We start from the raw sequence: 22,986 nt of genomic DNA, 5'->3' as shown, positions 1-22,986 counted from the left end.
TTCAAATGAAAAGTGCTGCAGTGGGAATCCATATGGGTCCTATCTATGTTTGCTTTTTTGACACATATGAAACTTCCTCTGTTCCACTCCTACTTGGGTCAACTCTCTGATCTTTTTCCAGTACATTGATGACTGCATTGGTGCCATTTCCTGTTCTTATCCCAGACTGGACAATTTCAGCAAATTTGCTTCCAATTTCCACCCTTCCCTTGTCTTCACATGGTCCATCTCCGACTCTTCCCTTCCCTGACTTCTCTTTCTCCATTTCTGGTGATAGGCTATCGACCAATATCCCCTATAAATCCACTGACTCCCACAGCTACCTTGACTACACTTTTTCCCACCCTATTTCCTGTAAGGACGCTGTTCCATTCACCCAGTTTCTCAGTCACATCTGTCCTGACCATGCCACCATCCAGACCAGTGCTTCTGAGCTCTTCCTTTTTCCTCAAAACAAGGACTCCCTGCCTCTCACCATGGTTGACAGGGCCCTTGACCATGTCTGTTCCATTTCCTGCAGTTCCTCTCCCACCTTTTTCCCTCCCTCCCAGAATCACGATAGGATTCCCCTTGACCTCGCCTTCCACCCCACAGGCTATCTCAGTCAATGGATCATCCTGTGTTATTTTTGCCATCTCCAGCGTGCTGCCACAATCAAACACATCTTCTCCTCCCCTTTCAGCATTTTGAAGACACCATTCCCTCTGCAAACACCCTGGTCCAATCCCCAACACCCTCTTCTCCTTCCCATGACCCCTATCCATGCAAAGATACAAAATGCAATACCAGCCCTTTTACCTCCATCCTTCGCACTGTTCAAGGCCCCAGGTAAAACAGCAATTTACCTGTACTTCTTTCAATTTAGCACACTGTTTTCATTGCTCACGATGCAATCCCTTCTACATTGGGGAGACGAAATGCAGATTGGGTAACCACTTAATGGAACACCTCCATTCAGTCTGCAAGCATGACCCTGAGCCTGTCATTTTAATACTTTGCCCCACACCCACTTTGACCTTGGCCTTCTACACTGTTCTAATGAAGCTCAACATAAGCTCGAGGAATAGTGTCGCATTTTTCAATCAGGTGCTTTCGATCTCCAACAGTGCAGCATTCCTTCAGTACTGCACTGGATTGCCCTTATGGTCTCGTCTTTGAGTGGGGCTTAAACCTACGACCTTCATACTTAGAATCGAGTGCGCTACTACTGAGCTAGACTGGCATTAACATTTACTTTAATACTTACTGTAGACCAAGCCTAAATCTTTATCATACAGACATTTAAACTAATGCTTTGCCACCATTTCCTGTGCTGATTAAAATTTATTTTCTCACAGAAAAAAGTCTCAGCGTGCAGTGATGTACATAAAATATTCTGAACCATCTTGAATACCTGAAACATAAGCTCAGTTCTAACTGATCTGATATTTCTCCTTCAAACATTTGGATTTTTGAACCCAAAAAGAAAACACACTACAGAAAACAGGCCATGAGGAGAAATAATCACAAATTTATTTTGTTTAATATATCAATCATTTACCATTATGGCAAGAACTCTGTACACTGTGTCCCATGATAAACAGCAACTTTTCAGAATGACAGAACTTAAATATCATTTCAATTGTGGTGGAAAAACCAATCACCGCTCTTCAGAACCGGGTGTGGAAGACAGACTTAGTCTTTAAAACTACTTTAACACCACATGTGGTATTAAAATTTCAAGATTACACATATAGATTTCAATACACTTATGTTACTACAGCCAGTCACCAAAAAAATCAAGATATTCCCTATTTTTCTTAGATCTTATTGGCAGATTAATATGGCCCATAAATGTACATGCTTATTTAAACACAATTTCTGAATCCATGTAATGGGTAGACTTTGTCATCTATTTAACTATTAACAGCAGCTAACTGTATTATTTTTGGGCGACTAACAAACACGCATTATAAATAAATGAATTCTGCCAGGAATTGACTACTGAATGAGTGTCTGATGGCTGCCAATAATCACTGAAAACACTAATTGAGACTCCATGCACTATTCAGCACTGCAGTATAACCTTATAAGTATACAACAGTGAAGAAACAAGCATTTTAAAAGAAGGAATCGTCCTTCCAAAAAAAAAAGGACATTATCTGGTAACTCGAATCTTTTACAAGAACATCTCACAAATATAGAGAAGCAGAAGCAAAAATCATTCAATTCACAAAGTATCAATAACCAATTTATCACGGATGACATCAAAAGCATCAAGCACCGTGTCCATAGGAGAAAAATAAAAAGTTAAAAATGATCTGAGTCTGTTTGATCAGCTGCCTAGGCAAGGAAGTTCTTATATAAATGATGCACATACATCACAGAGATTCACTACATTCGGTGTTTAAATTCCAAGATCTTGTGTTTCTTTATTAAATCTGATACTATGAATCACTACCAACAAGCAGGTTAACATAGTTCACAAAATTCTAAACTCTATTTCCACCAAAGCAAAAAGCATTTGACTCAAATCACAATCTGCACATTACCATAATGAAAGCAAGCTTGATTTTCTGAAATATATTGCACCCAAACTGAATAAAAATGAAGTATCAATTTAAAAATAATCCTAGATGATGACATAGATATGAAGTGCAACAAATAAAAAAGTAATAGCACTAGCACATCAAAATTTACTCATTTCGTAGATATTTTCCTCATATTTCAGCTGGAAAAAAAAACAATGAATGAAAACGGCTGTTCAGCTACTGTAGTAGGTGTTGCTTCTAGGCTGATACAGCCAGCCCTGACTGGATAATTCCAGTTTGTAAAACAAGTTTTGGAACTGCATGTAACAGTGCCCTGCCAACTTAAGGACATCCCCTTCTATATATATTACAAAAGTATTTCTACAATCAAAATATGAATATGGGCCATTTACGCTGCTTTCTTATACGGAGGGGCTACAGCAGCTTTTAAAATATTTGCGATTCAGAAAAAATACATTTTTATTTAGACGTTTACAATTATAACAAGTTAAGAAACCTGGCATAAATAAAGGATTAAAAAGTATTTTCAACATTTTTCCTTCCTTTGGTTTCATTCTTGTAACATTTCTTCTCATCAAGTGCAAATAAAAATTTACGGATGGAACAAACAGCAAAGGACATGTCACAAGTTCACCGTCAGAGCTTCATGCATTCAGAGACATGCGTTAAAATAGACTGGAAGTGCCTAAAATGTGATTGTGATCTTCCAATCCATAATGAATGCTGAGAATCCAGCAGTGGCACCAGTTCTTTAGCTAAATAAAAGAAGAGATAAAATTCAATTTTCTATTATCACAAACACAAACAAGAATTGAGCTAGAAAACCATAGAAATATTACAGCACAGAAGGAGGTCATTCAGCCCATGTCCATTCTGGCCGTAAAAACTAGCCACCCAATCGAATCCCACCTTCCAGCACCTTGTCCATAGCCTTGCAGGTTACAGCACTTCAGGTGCAAGTCCAGGTACCTTTTAAAAGAATTGAGGGTTTCTGACTCCACCACCGTCCCTAGCAGTGAATTCCAGACACCAACCACCCTCTGGGTGAAAACTTTTTTCAGGTCCCCTCTAATCATTCCACCAATCACATTAAATCTGTGCCCCCTGGTAAGTGACCTCTCCGCTAAGGGAAACAGATCCTTCCTGTCTACTCTATCTAGGCCCCTTATAACTCTGTGCACCTTAATTAAGTCACTCCTCAGCCTCATTGGTTCTGAAAAAAACAACCCTAGCCTATCCAATCTTACCTCATAGCTGCAACTTTCAAGCCCTGGCAACATTCTTGTAAATCTCCTCTGTACTCTCTCCAGAGCAATTATGTCCTTCCTGTAATGTGGTGACCAGAACTGTACGTAATACTTCAGCTGTGACCTATCCAGCATTTTATACAGTTCCAGCATTACATCCCTGCTTTTGTATTCTATACCTCTGTCAATAAAGGAGAGCATTCCATATGCCTTCTTCACCACTCTATCTACCTGCCCTGCCACCTTCAGGGACCTGTGGACATGTACTCCAAGGTCTCTCATCTCTTCTACCCCTCTCAATATCCTCCCCTTTATTGTGTATTCCCTCGCTTTATTTGCCCTCCCCAAAGGCATTACCTCACACTTCTCTGCATTGAATTCCATTTGCCACTTTTCCGCCCACTCAACCAAACCATTGATATTATTCTGGAGTCTACAGCCATCCTTTTAACTATCAACTACACGGCTAATTTTTGTGTCATCAGCAAATTTCCCAATCATGCCTCCCACGTTTAAGTCCAAATCATTTATACCACAAACAGCAAGCGGCCCAGCACTGAGCCCTGTGGAACGCCACTGGAAACAGCTTTCCACTCACAAAAACATCAACTACTACCGTTTGTTTCCTGTCCCTGAGCCAATTCTGGATCCAACCTGCCACATTCCCCTTTATCCCATGGGCTTTTATTTTACTGACCGGTCTGCCATGTGGGACCTTGTTAAATGCCTTACTAAAATCCATGTAGACCATATCCACTGCACTACCCTCATCAATCCTCCTCGTTACAAACTTAATTGAGTTTTTTGAGGAAGTAAGACATGACCTTCCCCTAACAAATCCATGCTGACTATCCCTAATTAATCTGTGCCTTTCTAAGTGGCAGTTTATCCTGTCCCTCAGAATTGATTCTAATACTTTACCCACCACCGAGGTCAGACTGAGTGGCCTATAATTATTTGGCCTATCCCTCGCACCCTTTTTAAACAATGCTACAATGTTCACAGACTTCCAATCGTCTGGTACCTTGCCTGTATCTAGTGAGGATTTGAAGATGATCCTCAGAACATCTGCTATTTCCTCCCTGGCTTCCTTTAACAACCTGGGATGCAATCTATCTGGCCCAGGCGATTTATCCACTTTCAAGGATGAGACCCTTTAATACTTCCTCTCTCATTATGCTTATCGTATCTAATATTTCATACTCCTCTCTAACTACAATGTCTACATCAACCCTCTCCTTTGTGAAGACAGGACAGAACCCTGCCCACATCTTCTGCGTCCACGCATAAGTTCCCTTGTACATCTCTGATAGGCACTACCCTTTCCTTAGTTATCCTCTTGCTCTTAATGTTCTGATAAAACATCTTCGGGTTTTCCTTGATTTTACCTATCAATAATTTTGAATGTCCTCCCTTTACTTTTCTAATTTCCTTTTTTACTTCACCCCTGCACTTGCTATACCCTTCTAGGCTTTCTAAAGTATTAAGATCTTTGTAATATAAAAACAAAATACTGCAGATGCTGCAAATCTGAAATAAAAACAAAAAGTGTTTGGAAAATACTCAGTAGATCTGGCAGCATCTGTGGGGAGAGAAGCAAAGTTAACGTTTCAGGTCAGTGACCGTTCATCAGAATATTAAGAGTTTTGTGATCGTCATAAGCTTTCTTTTTCTGCTTTGACTTACCCTGTAAGCTTCTAGATAATCAGGGGGCTCTAAATTTGGCAGTACCACTCTTGATCTTTGTGGGGACATGCCTACACTGTGCCTTATCGAATGAAATTATTCAAATCCTAAACTTTAAAAATCTCTTCACCCCAACTTAAACATGATCACAATCAGGAAACATACATTTCTAGTATCTTTTGTGACAGTACATAAAACAAATAAAGGAATTAACTCGTGCGATATCCTTGTGTCACCTCACAGCGGATGCTTTTAAACAGGCCAGTGTTAGGATTTGACATGCCAGTTCTCTTCTTGTCATTGTTATTAATCTTCCCTATAAATACAGAATGAAGTAGTTTCCCCTTCATCCCAGATTCTTTAAAAACCAAGCATACATACTGGCCTTGCATTTTATTTGAATTGAAATATAGACTTATTATAGAATTAAGTAAATAATATTTAAAATTGGGAGTAAAAGGAAAAAGTACTCACATTTTTAAAGTGCCTTTTATGTCCTTACGACATCAAAAAGCATTTCACAGCCAATTAATTACTTTTGAAGTGGAGTTACCACAGGAACATGGGGAAACAGCAGGCGATATGCACACGGCAAATTCCCACAAACAGCAATAAGATAAATGACCAGTTATCTGTTAATGATGTTGGTTGAGGGATAAACCTTGGCCAAAGCACCAAGGGAGAACTACCCTGTTCTTCTTTAAATCGTGTCTTAGATAGCAAGGGAATTGGCATAACGTGTCTTCTTGATGACGGCACCTCTGATAATGCAGCACTCTCTGAAGTGCCAGCATAAATTTATGTCCTCAGTGTTTTTTTTAATATTTGTTTGTGGGATGTGGGCCAGGGCAGCATTTGTTGCCCATCCCTAATTGCCCCTGAACTGAGTGGCTTGCTAGGCCATTTCAGAGGGCATTTTTAGAGCCAACCACATTGCTGTGGGTCTGGAGTCATATGTACGCCAGACCAAGTAAGGACAGCAGATTTCCTTCCCTAAGGGCATTAGTGAACCAGATGGGTTTTTACAACAATTGACAATGGTTTCATGGTCATCATTAGACTCACTTTTAGTTCCAGATTTTTTATTAATTGAATTCAAATTTCACCATCTGCCGTGGTGGGATTTGAACCCATGTTCCCAGAGCATTAACCTGGGCTCTGGAGTATTTGTCCAGTGACATTACCACTACGCCACTGCCTCCCTGTCTTGTGGAGCCCAAATACCCCAAATGAATGCTACAAATGGTGGGAAAGGAATGGTAAGCCAAGTTCAAATAAAGTGGAAAAACATATCAGTGGCTTTGTTCCTCACACCTTTAGGAGAAGTCCATAGTAATGCAAAAATGGGAAAAGCTTAAACATTATTTAATGTTGTGGCCTACTTCAAAGATTAAAGGGTAAGAGCAGAGATCCTCTTCAGAAGGTAAAACCAGACAGTACTGAGTGTGACTATCAGTGAAAAAAATCCATGCCAAGGACATCATGTGGATGGACTATTGAGCATTTCTGTTTCAGCTGCAACATGGGTCAGTAACATGTCACAACCTTTTCTTCCATTTCCCTGCCCCTGCCGCACCCCCCCCCCCCAACACACCCCCATTCCCTGCACCTTTTTGCTCAGATATTGCATCTTAATTCTCAACCTGAAAAGAATTAAATTACATTTGGTTTAATGGAATGACTCTTAACTAGAGTTTTAAGTTTTTGAATAAATGTTGTGCTTCCGTTTATCTTCACTATAAAACAGAAGTCCCAACTTCATAAATCTTTGAGCCACGCTTAATGGACACACAATATGAGGCTAACTCACTAAAATGAAAATCAATTTTCCAGATTATCCACAACTTTATTAAGAGTCTTTTAACTTATTACTCATTTGCTTTATAAATATGCAGGATGAATCTTTTTATTAAAAAATAAAAATGTATTTCAGTAAATAGAGAATTTCTCATTTTATTGTTGGTTATTAATCATCCAACTCTTCGTGTATTTTGCCAATGTAGAAGTTGACCTTACTTGACAGGTACAGAGGGGGCTCCAGAGCGGTGGAAGTGAACATTTTGCCACTTGCCATCACGGCGATGCCAGACCCTGGTTTCCTCAGTCTGCATGGTTTTAGGCATGCTACTGCCATCGATATACTGTGTAAGACGGATATATGCTATGCAGGCTGCATCATCACCAATCAGATGGACATGAGGGTTCAATATAATGGTGTGTATTGGCTTCTGGTTCTTAGATAAAACTAGAAAAAAAAGAGATGTACATTTATTTAAGGACAAACTATACCAAAACTGAATGCCTTACAAAACTAGAAATAATATCCAGATTGTGTACCATTTTCAAAGTAGAATCTGTGGAAGTCCATTCCTTCAACCAAGTTACCTAGTGCTTCAGGTTCAAATGCGGTGAGACCTGGGTCACAAATCTTTCTGCAAAAAAAAAATTAAAATATGTTTAAATGTTAATATTGTTCAAAATGATTAAAAGAATTCCATTTGTCCTGCACTTAATACAATAGGGCGACTACCTAAAGTTGACAGCCAAAAAGAAAATACAGGAAATAATGGGCATGAAATATTGGCCTAGATTTTGCAGTAATAATGGCCGGAGTTTTACGCCGCCCCAGCAGGTCAGATGGTGGCGTAAAATTGAGCAGCAGGCTCTGGGAGGCCTACCCACCCCGATGCCGCCTCCAACCAAGTTTACGGAGGTCTAGCAGGGGGGTGGGAAGGAAACGGCTCGCCCGCCCAAGGACAATCAAGACCATTAAGTGGCCACTTAACAGCCACTTACAGGCCCTTGCCCGCCTTCATGGGTATCTTATCCATGGCAAGCTGGTTTCCAGGGAAGTGAAAGGCCACCCAGTTATAGCTGCTGGCCTTTCCGCAAAACGGTGGGGGGGGACATGGCAGTCGGGCACAGGGTGCCAGATTGAGGGCCGCCCCCATCTCCCAACCCAACCCTGGGATCCAAGGCACCTCCCGCACCCCCCAAACAACCACCCTAGCCTCACCAGGGCACGACCGATTCCCCTGGTGAGGCAACCCACATTTACCTTCATTCCCAGCTCCTTGGTATCCTCCTCAGTCAGCTGGGCTGCAGTCCCAGCAGTGACCACCGCTCCCGGTGGCGCTGCTGAGACTAAGAGCTGCCGGCCCGCTGATTGGCCAGCAGCTCACTGAGGCAGGACCCCCACCCTCAAGTGGGGGAAAGTCCCGCCTTGGGCCAATTAAAGCCTGGGGATCCGTAAAATACAGGACGGATCCCCAGGCTGGGCGGAAGTGGGCTCGCCACCGGCATTTACGTCGGAGTCCGGCTCCCATCCGCCCACTGTAAAATTCCAGTCATTGACTGTGAAGCTGTCAGCGTTTGCTGTCATTGCTCCTCTAAGACCAACAGCAACTTCTGGAGTCCACACATCTGCAGTTAAATGCAGAAATCCAGAAACTGCTGTCAGTGATTCTATGCTTCCCCACAGGATGCACTGTTGAAGTCCTCCCAGATTGCAATCCGGTAGAAATCACTGAATTTACAAAAACTTGCCCTTTTATGCTATTAGTCTCACTGTAAAAACTCTCAAGTTACACCTTGTTGAATGAGGTATAGCTGGGTTTTTAATGGCATATTAAGTTCATAATTACTGCTGGAAATCCTCTCTGGCCCTAGAAAACTAATTTTCAGTCTGACGGCGGGAAAGGGGAAATCCATACCACAGAGATCAGTAGATCTTTGTGGTCAGCTTTCTTTGCAGTCAATGGTGAGCACTGTCGCTTTGCTGCTGACTGTGAAAACTGAGCCATTAGTTTTTAGCAAAATATCCAAATGTAATTGTTGCTTTCCCCAAGCTGCAGAAATACAGTTGATGAGTTTTACACACCACAAAGCTATGTGCAAAATAACTGAGTGAATCAGTAATTTTGGTACAGTAATTTGTGCTCCTTTAAATATTTTCCCTGCTAATCAGGAGGCTCAAATGTAGTTTCAGCAATGAAAAATATTTCATGACTGATGCATTCTACCATCACTGTTCAGCTTTCATACAGTTTATCCTAGAGTGTGGTTAATGATGAGGTATTTCTTTTCAGGACTATTTTTACCTTTGGGAAGTTGCAAACTGTCTGCAAGATTGCACTCCAGTTTTGCACTTGGAAGAAGATTCCCTGCTCCTTTAAGTAAGGATTTGTACTGAGCCTCATGCTTGAAAAGAACTCAGCATTTCAGCTCCTGGCTCTATGAAGTATGGACAACTTTGATTGATAGCAACCTGTATCGTTAAAATCATGCATACTTAAAATATAAATTAGTTTCATAAATAATTTTAAAATTTTATTTACTTCTGCAGGTCACAAATAGACACACACTGTTGAGATTCAGTAGTAGGTAAGATAATTAATTAGTCTGCTATGTACTGCATACTTTATTTCAAAATAAATGTTTAGGCCAAGAATGATGGTGCAAGTCACACAACAATAATAGACTCATTATGACCACCTTAAAAACCTTTGGGACAAAGTATTCTCAGTTTAGCATCCTCCTTGTAGACAGATATCCAAAGTCCTTTTAAAGTCCCTTGGTTCCAAAACAATGAAGATTGCAAGGGCAGACAACAATGATGTTATATAGTCCAGACCAGAGGGAGATTCTGGCAATGTATGACCAAAGGAAGGCCTAGCCACCAGTTAATTAAGTTTCGTTCCTGTATTTCCACTATAAAGTTTCTTCATTGTCCAGTACTTAAGCCACAGCTCTATTATAAGGAAAGTCCAAAAAGTGTCGCTTAGCTACAGTATTCTTTTTGCCAATAAGCAAGTCACTTCACCTTCAGGACACAATCAAAGAATGCGTGTTCATAATCAGTTCCTTGGCTATTTATTATTTGGGAAGTATTGTTCTCTCCAAAATCTGTAAATATCCCATTTGCTCCGCTTTGCCAACTAAGTTGAAGCATTGTCAATTCAACTCTCTCTGCTCAAAGATGATCTGATTACAGCCTACCAATGACGAAGACATATTGCTCTAGATGGTTTCTACATGCCGGAAGACTGACGCCCTCTAGATTTACTAAAAGCTCAAGAACTGATTCACAGAATACAATACAATTGACAATGGCATACAGTGGCTGGGATCTTGCAGAGGCAGCAGGGCTTCTGGTGCCGGGCCGAAAAGACGGTATTGACCTTTTCGTGCCCCCACTCCCCCCAGGTGTGATCAGCTGTTGTTCCGGAGGGGAGGTTTCCAGCGTCGGGATCTCTGTCTGTTTAAAGATGTGAAAGATGGGGGGAGGGGTCATGCCTCCAAGAGCTGCTGGCCAGAGGGGTTGGTAGCTCAGCAGTATTGGCTGGCAGTGCCCCTGGGACTGGTGGCCATTGCCAGTACTGCAGAGGCCTTGGACACAGGCCCAGCACTGGAATTCAGGTAAGTGAGGCGGGGTCACTGGGACCAATCTGGAAGGCCCTGGCGATAGGAATGGGAGGTTGGGCGTGTTGTACAGTGGGAGGAATGTCCATGCAAGTGGAGGTTTAGCTGGCAGGGATCCTCTCTGGGCCAAGGATTTCCCATGGAGGAGGGACAACCCTGCAAAGCCCGCAGGAAACGTGCCTCGTTTTATAAGGCGCCCTCCCTAGATGGTGGAGGTACACCCTGCCACTGGTTAGATCCCAGTGGTGGCGGGAAGTGGCCTTTAAGTTGCTGTTAATAGGCCAGAAAAGGGCCTCAATTGGCCTCTGGGCGGGAAGACCGTCATTGGCCTATCCTGCCCCCAGCAAAATCTCTTGGTAATGGGGCAGCAACTGGCCCACTACGATTATATGGGCCCCCCCCAACCACCACCACCGCCCCCCCCCCCCCCCACCCCGAGCTCCGACCCCACCTCAGGCGGCCCATAAACCCAGCCAAATGAACATGCCCATTGAGAAAAATTAAAATATAGAAACATAGAAAACAGAAAAAAATAGGAGCAGGAGGCGGCCATTCGAGCCTGCACCGCCATTCAATACGATCATGGCTGATCCTCCAAACTCAGTACCCTGTTCCCGCTTTCTCCCCGTATCCCTTGAACCCATTAGCCCCAAGAACTGTATCTAACTCTTTCTTGAATATATTTAATGATTTGGCCTCAACTGCTTTCTGTGGTAGAGAATTCCACAGGTTCACCACTCTCCTGGTGAAGAAATCCCTCCTCATCTCAGTCCTAAATGGCTTGTCCCTTATCCTTAGACTGTGACCCCCTGGTCCTGGACTCCCCCACCATCGGGAACATCCTTCCTGCATCTAGTCTGTCCAGTCCTGTTAGAATTTTGTAGGTTTCTATGAGATCCCCTCTCATTCTTCTAAACTCTAGCGAATACAAGCCTCATCGACCCAATCTCTCTTCAGACGTCAGTCCTGCCATCCCAGGAAACAGTCTGGTTAAACTTTGCTGCACTCCTTCTATAGCAAGAACATCCTTCCTCAGATAATGAGACCAAAACTGCACACAATACTCCAGATGTGGTCTCACCAAGGCCTTGTATAATTGCAGCAAGACATCCTTGCTCCTGTACTCGAATCCTCTCGCTATGAAGGCCAACATACCATTTGCCTTCTTACCAGCCTGCTGCACCTGCACGCTTACTTTCAGTGACTGGTGCACAAGGACACCCAGGTCTTGCTGCACCTCCCCCTTTCCCAATCTATTGCCGTTCAAATAATAATCTGCCTTTCTGTTTTTGCCACCAAAGTGGATAACCTCACAATTATCCACTTAATACTGCATCTGCCGTGCATTTGCCCACTCACTCAACTTGTCCAAATCACACTGGAGCTTCTCTGCATCGTCCTCACAGCTCACACTCCCACCCAGCTTTGTGTTGTCTGCAAACTTGGATACATCACATTTAATTCCCTCATCTATATCATTAATATATATTGTGAATAGCTGGGGTCCTAGCACTGATCCCTGCAGTACCCCATTAGTCACTGCCTGCCACTCAGAAAAAGACCCGTTTATTCCTACTCTTTGTTTCCTGTCTGTCAGTACATTACCCCCAATCCCATGTGCTTTAATTTTGCATGCTAATCTCTTATGCGGGACCTAATCGAAAGCCTTCTGAAAGTCCAAATACACCACATCCACTGGTTCTCCCTTATCTATTCTACTAGTTACATCCTCAAAACATTCCAGAAGATTTGTCAAGCATGATTTCCTTTTTGTAAATCCATGTTGACTTTGTCCGATCCTGTCACTGTTTTTGAAATGCTCTGCTATTAAATCTTTTATAACATACTCTAGCATTTTTCCCCACTACTGATGTAAGGCTTACTAGTCTATAATTCCCTGTTTTCTCTCTACCTCCTTTTTTAAATAGTGGGGTTACATTAGCTACCCTCCAATCCATTGGAACTGTTCCAGAATCTATAGAATTTTGAAAAATGACCAGCAATGCATCTACTATTTCTAGGGCCACTTCCTTAAGTACTCTGGGATGTAGATTATCAGGCCCTGGGGATTTATCAGCCTTCAATCCCATCAATTTCTCTAACACCATTTCCCTACTAATACTGATTTCATACAGTTCCTCCTTCTCACTAGCCCCTGTGTTCCCCAACATTTCTGGGAGGTAATTTGTGTCCGCCTTTGTGCAAACAGAACCAAATTATGTATTTAATTGGTCTGCCATTTCTTTGTTCCCAATTATAAATTCCCCCGTTTCTGACTGTAAGGGATCCACATTTGTCTTCACTATTCTTTTTCTCTTCACATATCTATAGGAGCTTTTAAAGTCATTTTATATATTCTCTGCAAGCTTACTCATATACTGCACAGTGGCGCAGTGGTTAGCACCGCAGCCTCACAGCTCAAGCGACCCGGGTTCAATTTTGGGTACTGCCTGTGCGGAGTTTGCAAGTTCTCCCTGTGACTGCGTCGGTTTTCGCCGGGTGCTCCGGTTTCCTCCCACCGCCAAAGACTTGCAGGTTGATAGGTAAATTGGCCATTATAAATTGCCCCTAGTATAGGTAGGTGGAAGGGGAATTGTGGGGATGTGGTAGGAATATGGGATTAATGTAGGATTAGTATAAATGGGTGGTTGATGGTCGGCACAGACTTGGTGGGCCGAAGGGCCTGTTCCAGTGCTGTATCTCTAAAATATAAAAACTAAAAATATTTTCCCCTTGTGAATCAATCCCTTTGTCCTCCTTTGCTGAATTCTAAACTGCTCCCAATACTCAGGTTTGATGCTTGTTCTGGCCATTTTATATTTGTCCTCCTTGGATCTAATACTATCCCCAATTTATTTTGGAAGCAACGGTTGAGCCACCCTTCCGGTTTTACTTTTGCGCCAGACAGGAATGAGCAATTGTTGTAATTCATCCATGTGCTCTTTAAATGCTAGTCATTGCCTATCCACTGACAACCCTTTAAGTAACGCTCCCCAATCTATCATAGCCAACTCACGCCTCATACCTTCATAGTTTCCTTTATTTAGATTCAGGACCCTAGTCTCGGAATCAACACTCTCACTCTCCATCTTAATGAAGAATTCTATCATTCTATCATATAAGGCAAATCCACAAAGATTTTTACCTCTTATCAATGATCTTTACAGCAGAGTTTAATAAAAATGGAGTTTAATAAAAATGGATGGTAAAATAATCTTGAAAACATAATGGGGAGGAAGGAAACTAGTATCTATCTGACAACGTGGAAAGTTGCCCAGGTATGGCTGTCGACAAAAAGCAGGTCAAATCCAAATTTTTTTTAAAAATTCCTTTATGGGAAGTGGGCGTCACTGGCTAGGCCAGCATTTATTGCCCATCCCTAATTGCCCTTGTGAAGTTGATGGTGAGCTGCCTTCTTGAACCGCTGCAGTCCATGTGAGGTAGGTACACCAACAGTGCTGTTCGGAAGGGAGTTCCAGGAGTTTGACCCAGCGACAGTGAAGTAACGGCGATATAGTTCCAAATCAGGATGGTGGGTGACTTGGAGGGGAACTTGCAGGTGGTGGTGTTCCCATACATTTACTGCCCTTGTCCTTCTAGTTGGTAGAGGTCGCGGGTTTGGAAGGTGCTGTCTAAGGAGCCTTGGTGCATTGCTACAGTGCATCTTGTAGATGGTACACATTGCTGCCACTGTGCGTCGGTGGAGGGAGTGAATGTTTGTAGATGGGATGCCAATCAAACGGGCTGCTTTGTACTGGATGGTGTCGAGCTTCTTGAGTGTTGTTGAGCTGCACCCAACCAGGCAAGTGGAGAGTATTCCATCACACTCCTGACTTGTGCCTTGTAGATGGTGGACAGGGTTTGGAGAGTCAGGAGGTGAGTTACTCGCTGCAGAATTTCTAGCCTCTGACCTGCTCTTGTAGCCATGGTATTTATATGGCTACTCCAGTTCAGTTTCTGGTCAATGGTAGCCTAGGATGTTGATAGTGGGGGATTCAGCGATGGTAATGCAATTGAATGTCAAGGGGAGATGGTTAGATTCCGTCTTGTTGGAGATGTTCATTGCCTGGCACTTCTGTGGCACGAATGTTACTTGCCACTTGTCAGCCCAAGCCTGGATATTGTCCAGGTTTTGCTGCATTTCTGCATGGACTGCTTCAGAATCTGAGGAGTCATGAATGGTGCTGAACATTGTGCAAACATCATCAAACATCCCCATTTCTGACCTTATGACTGAAGGAAGGTCATTGATGAAGCAGCTGAAGGTGGTTGGGCCTAGGACACCACCCTGAGGAACTCCTGCAGTGATGTCCTGGTGCTCAGAATACTGGCCTCCAACAACCACAGCCATCTTCCTTTGTGCTAGGTATGACTCCAACCAGCAGAGAGTTTTCCCCGATTCCCAGTGACTTCAGTTTTGCTAGGGCCCCTTGATGCCATATTCGGTCAAACGCTGCCTTGATGTCAAGGGCAGTCACTCTCAGGGGCTGTCACTCTCATCTCACTTCTTGAGTTCAGCACTTTTGTCCATATTTGAACCAGGGCTGTAATGAGGTCAGGAGCTGAGTGGCCCTGGCGGAGTCCAAACTGAGTGTCACTGAGCAGGTTATTGCGAAGCAAGTGCCGCTTCATGACACCTTCCATCACTTTACTGATGATTGACAGTAGACATTAGGGGCGGTAATTAGCTGGGTTGGACTTGTCCTGCTTTTTGTGTACAGGACATACATGAGCAATTTTCCATATTGCCGGATAGATGCCAGTGTTGTAGCTGTACTGGAACAGCTTGGCTAGGGGTGCGACAAGTTCTGGAGCACAGGTCTTCAATACTATTGCCAGAATATTGTCAGGGCCCATAGCCTTTGCAGTATCCAGTGCCTTCAATCGTTTCTTGATATCACGCGGAGTGAATCGAATTGGCTGAAGTCTGGCATCTGTGATGCTGGGGACTTCAGGAGGAGGCCAAGATTGATCAACTCAGCACTTCTGGCTGAAGATTGTTGCAAATGCTTCAGCCTTATCTTTCGCACTGATGTGCTGGGCTCCCCCATCGTTGAGGATGGGGATGTTTGTGGAGCCACCTCCTCCAGTTAGTTGTTTAATTGTCCACCACCATTCACGGCTGGATGTGGCGGGACTGCAGAGCTTAGATCTGATCCGTTAGTTATGGGATCGCTTAGCTCTGTCTATCGCATGCTGCTTACGCAGTTTGGCATGCAAGTAGTCCTGTGTTTTAGCTTCACTAGATTGTCACCTCATTTTGAGGTATGCCCTCCTGCACTCTTCATTGAACCAGGGTTGGTCTCCTGGCTTGATGGTAATGGTCGAGTGGGGAATATGCCAGGCCATGAGGTTACAGATTGTGGTTGAGTACAATTCTGCTGCTGCTGATGGCCCACAGCGCCTCATGAATGCCCAGTTTTGCAATGCTAGATCTGTTCGAAATCTATCCCATTTAGCACGGTGGTAATGCCACATAACACGATGGAGGGCATCCTCAATGTGAAGGCAGAACTTTGTCCCCACAAGGACTGTGCGGTAGTCAATCCTACCAATACTGTCATGGACAGATGCATCTGCGATAGGCAGATTGGTGAAGACGAGGCCAAGTATGTTTTTCCCTCTTGCTGGTTCCATTAACACCTGCCACAGACCCAGTCTAGCAGCTATGTCCGTTAGGACTCGGCCAACTTGGTCAGTAGTGGTGCTACCGAGCCACTCTTGGTGATGGACATTGAAGTCTCCCATCCAGAGTACATTCTGTGCCCTTGCCACCCTCAGTGCTTCCTCCAAGTAGTGTTCAACATGGAGGAGTACTGACTCATCAGCTGAGGGAGGGTGGTAGGGGGTAATCGGTCAGAGGTTTCCTTGCCTATGTTTGACCTGCTGCCATGAGACTTCATGGGGTCTGGAGTTGATGTTGAGGACGCCCAGGGCAACTCCCTCCCGAATATATACCACTGTGCCGCTACCTCTGCTGGGTCTGTCCTGTTGGTGGGACAGGACGTACCCGGGAATGGTGATGGCAGTGTCTGGGACATTGTCTATAAGGTCTGATTCCGTGACTATGACTATGTCAGGCTGTTTCTTGACTAGTCTGTGGGACAGCTCTCCCAACTTTGGCACAAGTCCTCCTGTTGGTCAGGAGGACTTTGCAGGGTCAACAGGGCTGGGTTTGCCATTGTCGTTTCTGGTGCCTAGGTCGAAGCCAGGTAGTCCGTCCGGTTTCATTCTTTTTTATTGACTTTGTAGCAGTTAGATACAACTGAGTGGCTTGCTAGGTCATTTCAGAGGGCATGCAAGAGTCAACCACATTGTTGTGGGTCTGGAGTCACATGTAGGCCAGACCAGGTAAGAACAGCAGATTTCCTTCCCTAAAGGACATTCGTGAACCAGATGGGTTTTTACAACAATCAACAATGGTTTTGTGGCCGTCATTAGACTAGCTTTTAATTCCAGATTTATTAACTGAATTCAAATTCCACCTTCTGCTGTGGTGGGATTTGAATCCATGTCCCCAGATAAATACCCTGGGTCTCTGGGTTACTCGTCCAATAACAATATCACTACAACACCGCCTCCCCAGCCAATTACTGCCCCATCAGTCTACTCTCGATCATCAGAAAAGTGATGCATGGTGTCACCAACAGTGCAATCAAGTGGCACTTCCCCAGCAATAACTTGCTCATTGATGCTCAATTTGGGTTCCGCCAGGGCCACTCGCCTCCAGACCTTAATCCAAACATGCACAAAAGATTTGAATTCAAGAGTTCGCGAGGTGAAAATGACTGCTCTTGACATCAAAGCAGCATTTGACCTAGTGTGAGATCAAGGAGCTCGAGCAAAACTTGAAGTCAATGGGAATCGGGGGGGGGGGGAAAACTCTCCACTGGTTGGAGTCAGACATAGTACAAAGGAAGATATTTGTGGCTATTGGAAGCCAAACATCTAAATCCCAGGACATCAGTGCAGGAATCCCTCAAAATAGTGTCCTAGGCCCAACCATCTTCAGATGCTTCATCAATGACTTTCCCGCCATCATAAGGTCAGAAGTGGGGATGTTCACCGATGATTGCACAGTGGTCAGTACTATTTGTGACTCCTCAGATACTGAAGCAGTCCATATCCACATGCAACAAAAGCTGGACAACATTCAGGCTTGGGCTGATAAGTAGCGTAACATTCACGCCACACAAGTGCCAGAGAATGACTGTCTCCAACAAGAGAGAATCTAACCATCTTCCCTTGACATTCAATGGCATTACCCTCACTGAATCTCCAGCCAACAAAATCCTGGGGATTGCCATTAGCCAGAAACTGAACTGGACCAGCCATACAAGTACTGTGGTTACAAGAGCAGGTCAGAGGCTAAGAATTCTCTGGTGAATAACTCACCTCCTGACTCCCCAAAGCCTGTCCACCATCTGCAAGGCACAAGTCAGGAGTGTGATGGAATACTCTCCACTTGTCTGGATGAATGCAGCAACAATAACACTTGTTACGACCAGGTGAGGAAAGGGTCTCAGGCTCCCCTCTCGCAAATTTCCTGGTTTGGCCGTAACAGGGTTTAGCTTCTAAAACAAAGTGTTTTTAGCTTCACCTCAAGTGAGTCCTTGCTCACTGCTCTCTAATTGTTATTGTAAAGGAACCAATCAGAAAGGCTTTCTTAGGTTTAAACAAGAAAGGTGTAAGTTTATTAACCTTAAAACTCTCAGTTAAAACTACTAAAAATGCACAACACAACCACGCTAGCATGCATACGTGATAAACACACACAAATAGATACAGAGGAGGAGGATGAATTAAAAGGGGAAGGTATGAAGTAGTAGATGGAATTCAGTTACTGTCTTTGGTTTGCAGTGAAGTCGTTGATTGAAGTTAAGACTTGCAGTTCCCGTTGGGCCCAGTGTACACTTTCAAACTCATTTTGCTGGCACCAGAAGGCTGCAGGGATCTTCTGTCATGAGGCTTAAGTTACTTCCGTGGGTCCCTGGAACTTTGCGTGAATGAGAGAGACCTTGCTTCACTCTGGTCTTCAAAATTGCAATCTGTCTCAAAACCTTCCTGTGATGCACAATTCACTCAATTCCCAGGTTGGCCAGCAGGTTAGTCATGTGACTAGCTCTTTGTTTGAAACAGCATCGCCAGGGAGGATTGTTGATTCTTCAAAGCTAATTAGACACACTTGGTTGGCGGGGGGGGGGGGGGGGGCGGAGGGAAGGTGGAGTTCTGGCTCTTACACAGACAAGGACTGTCAATGTCTTTTGATCACTATTGACAAAACCCATCTGGCTAACTGAATCAGGGAGCACTCCCATTGTCTCTCTATTTAGCTGTCTCTCAGAATGCAAATCTGCAGCCATGTTTTCAACCACTGCTCTCTGGTCTTTTTAAACAAGTTATGTTCAATGTCCAGTAAACGTTGAAATAGTGTTCGATATGATGAAATTAATATGTTTCCATTTGGCAGGTGTCGTTTCCATCACACACTCAAGAAACTCGATGGCATCCAGGACAAAGCAGACGGCTTGATCGTCACCCCATTCACCACATTAAACATTCACTCCCTCCACCACTCAAGCACAGCGGCAGCAGTGGATACGATCTACAAGATACACTGCAGCAACTCACCAAGCATCCTTCGACAGCACCTTCCAAATCCGCGACCTGTACCACCTAGAAGGACAAGGGCAGCAGATGAATGGGAACACCGCCACCTGCAAGTTCCCCTCAAAGCCACACATCATCCTGACTTGGACCTATATTGCCGTTCCTTTACTGTCGCTGGGTCAAAATCCTGGAACTCCCTTCCTAACAGCAGTGTGGGTGTACCTATACCCCAAGGACTGCAGTGGTTCAAGGAGGCTCACCAACATCTTCTCAAGGGCAATTAAAGATGGGCAACAAATGCTGACCATTCCAGTAATACTCACCTCCCATGAAAGAATAAAAAGAAAGATATATCTAAAAACTGAACAGAATGTTGCTTTTTTTTTTTACAACCATAGTGTAAGAGAGAATGTAGGTGCACAAGAGCAATATATGGAACAATTGTTACAGATAACTCTAAAATAGAAAATTAGCAGAACTCAAGGTGGTTGAGTCACCAAACACATCCCAGGCTGTTGAAAGAAATCCTAAGGAGATAGGAGAGGCTCTGGTCACAATTTTTCAATCCTCTTTACCTATGTAAATTGTTCCTTAGGACTGAGAATAACGATAGACCAGTTAGTCTAATGTCAGGGCAAACAAATAGGCTTTTGTGAAAATAGACGTGTTGGCTGAATGACCAGAAAGGTGTCAGATACAATTTAATGTGGATGGATTTTGAGATAATGGGCTAGATTTTCAAATCGTCTCAGGACCCTGATGCCCAGATGAATTCTGGGTCCCGACTCCTGCGCCTCACCTGCTTTGCTCTTGCGATGCCATTTTTAAATATAAGCGCCTTAATTGGGCAGGAGGCGAACTCAGCACCCAATTAATGGCACTGCACACCTTTAGGAGACGGGAGCTGCCTGCCTGGCACCAGCAGGTTGTTGGGGGCTGCTAATGCCTTGCTGAAGAGAGCAAGCAGTTCCTTGAAGGGCCAGAAGCGTCCCCGGGGATGGATGTAGCCCAGAAGGAACGATGAAGGTCTAAAGCTAGCATCAGCGCAAGAAGATACATTTAAAAAGTCTCAAGACAAAGAGTAATAAACTTTATGTGGCTATGTGGTGAACCCGACAGCTGTTCACTAACATGCAGACTGTTTGGGTTTGTGGAAGTAATGATTAAAAATTCATTCTGCACCAGTCAGGCTCATGAAGCAACTTAAGGGGCTGTTAATCGGTGGCAAGCAGGTTTCCTGTTCCCTTTACCGTGTTGACCCTTTGAAAATTACTATCCGTCCCGGAAGCGTTCGGATCCTGAGATGACCTTTGGGAACTTGATTTTGAAATCAGGCCTACATTGGTTCCCATCCCCGCAGCCCTTTAAAAATATGGCCCAATATATTTTGGGAGAAAAACAAGGAACAAAAATATACAACAAATGGAAAAATACAGAAGTTTGCAGATAAATGGAGAGACTCAAGAATGGTCTTGGAGGTGGACACACATGATGCTCAAAGGTGTGTTACCACTGGTACCATCTTTATCTTGTTCTCCTCTCTATCCCATTGTCAAGGTTTCCATTCAAGCTAGGTCCACCTTGCAGCTTAATGTATTATAAGCCTTAGGAACAGGATAGGCCATTCAACCCCTCAAGCTTGTTTCACCATTCAATCAAATCAAGTCTGAACTATACCTCACCTTGATTTACGCATCTTTGTTTCATATCCCTTGATAAACTTATCTAACAAAAATCTATTGATCTCAATCCTGAAGATTTCAATTGGCCCAAAATCCACAGCCTTTTAACAAAGCGAGTTCTAGATTTCCACTACCCGTTGTATGAAAAAGTGCTTCTTGATTTTCTTCTAACTGACCTAGCTCTAATTTTAAGATCATGCCACTCTTGTTCTAGATTCGGGCACCAGAGGAAACAGTTTCTTGGTATCTGCCCTATCAAATCCCTTTTATTATTCTAAATACCTCAATTAGATGACCTCAACCATTTAAGCTTAAGGGAAATCCTGCAAACTGTTCTTACAACATAACCCTTTAAGCACCAACATATTTCTGGCAAATATGCAATATACCCTTTCTAAGGCCAATACATCTTTTCTAAGGTTCATTGCCCAAAATTTAATGCAGTACTTGAGATAGAGTCTGTGCAAGCAACAGAAGCACAACTTGTACCCCTTTGTATTCCAGACCCCTTGAAATAAAGGCCAAAATTCCATTAGCCTTTTGTACTATGTACACTGAAATCCCTTTTATCTCCCGCAGCTCTTAGTTTCCCAAGAAAATATTCTGATTTGTCTTTCTCTGATCCAAGGTGGAGGACCTTGCCTGAGGAATCAAAGGAAATTCCTTTAAGGGTCTGAATCCTCAGGATCTCACCATGCTCTTAATAAGTTTAATTGTGGAACGTTCGATAATAGATGGCATGTTACTAGCGTCTTTCTTGGAAGTAGTTACTAAAGAAATTATCATTTAGTATATATGTTGACCATTTTTAGTCAATCCTCAGCCTCAATCCCAATTGGCAAGTTAATCCTTCTTCAATAACCTTTTTGCTGTTACAATACTGTTGCATTTGGCTTTTACAGCTTTTGTCATTTCCACCTCTCACATTGCCTCTCAACATTTTTAATTTTCTGGCGGTTCCTGTACTTATCACAACAGTTTCTCTCACCTTTCTCAATACAATTAATCTGTTTAGAGCAACACAATCAACATTTACTAGTCCTTGGTATGCACTTTTACTGAATGCTCAGTAGTACGTCCTTAAAGTTACTTTATTTGTCTTCAACTGGTGTTTGAATGCTGCTCTAGCCCATCTGGTTAACATTTTCTGTCATTGCCTATAAGTACTGGTTTGAGCTACTGGTTTAATCTCATTCATATCAAATGTATTCATGATATTATTGCTAATGCCGAGGGAAGCCAATTTCTACATGCGCTATTGTCATCATTGCCCAGGGATGCCAGTTCCCATGTGGTGTGGTCACTAATGCCTACTAATTCTCACATGTGCTACTGATCTCAAAAAGTAAGCAGTCCCTGTAATTGTAAAAGTTGTATGGAAAGAAATTAGGATACAATGGACATTATGAACTAATTAACACGATATTGTTGCTATAACAGAAACTTGGCTTAAGGTGGGGCAAAAATTGCAGCTCAACATCCCTGGATATAGAGTTTTCACATGGGATAGAGAGAGGGACAAAAAAGGAGGGCATGTAGCACTATTGGTTAAAGAATCAATAACAGCTGTGGGGAAGGATGATATGCTAAATTTTAGTTTGGAGATACAGCACCGAAACAGGCCCTTCGGCCCACCGAGTCTGTGCCGACCATCAACCACCCATTTATACTAATGCTACACTAATCCCATATTCCTACCACATCCCCACCTGTCCCTATATTTCCCTACCACCTACCTACACTAGGGGCAATTGCTAATGGCCAATTTACCTATCAACCTGCAAGTCTTTGGCATGTGGGACGAAACCC

General features: G+C 43.3%; 1 protein-coding gene across 9 annotated transcripts in view; it reads right to left on the bottom strand.

The window, feature by feature from the left end:
* Positions 1–1,490: 1,490 nt before the first annotated feature.
* Positions 1,491–22,986, bottom strand: part of LOC137373923 (calcium/calmodulin-dependent protein kinase type II delta chain) — a 485,051-nt gene continuing 463,555 nt past the window's right edge. For all 9 annotated transcript variants that reach the window (XM_068039605.1, XM_068039544.1, XM_068039577.1 and 6 more), the window contains 3 exons: positions 7,802–7,896; positions 7,481–7,709; positions 1,491–3,286 (listed from right to left, as the gene is read on the bottom strand). In XM_068039605.1, the coding sequence (XP_067895706.1) occupies positions 3,283–3,286; positions 7,481–7,709; positions 7,802–7,896 (328 nt within the window). In that variant the 3' untranslated portion in view covers positions 1,491–3,282. The remainder of the gene's footprint in view (positions 3,287–7,480; positions 7,710–7,801; positions 7,897–22,986) is intronic.

This window comes from Heterodontus francisci, chromosome 1 (assembly GCF_036365525.1).
Source record: "Heterodontus francisci isolate sHetFra1 chromosome 1, sHetFra1.hap1, whole genome shotgun sequence".
In the NCBI taxonomy this organism is placed as follows: domain Eukaryota; kingdom Metazoa; phylum Chordata; class Chondrichthyes; order Heterodontiformes; family Heterodontidae; genus Heterodontus; species Heterodontus francisci.
Note: the sequence above shows the minus strand (reverse complement) of the source record. Positions and strands in the feature narration are given on the sequence as shown.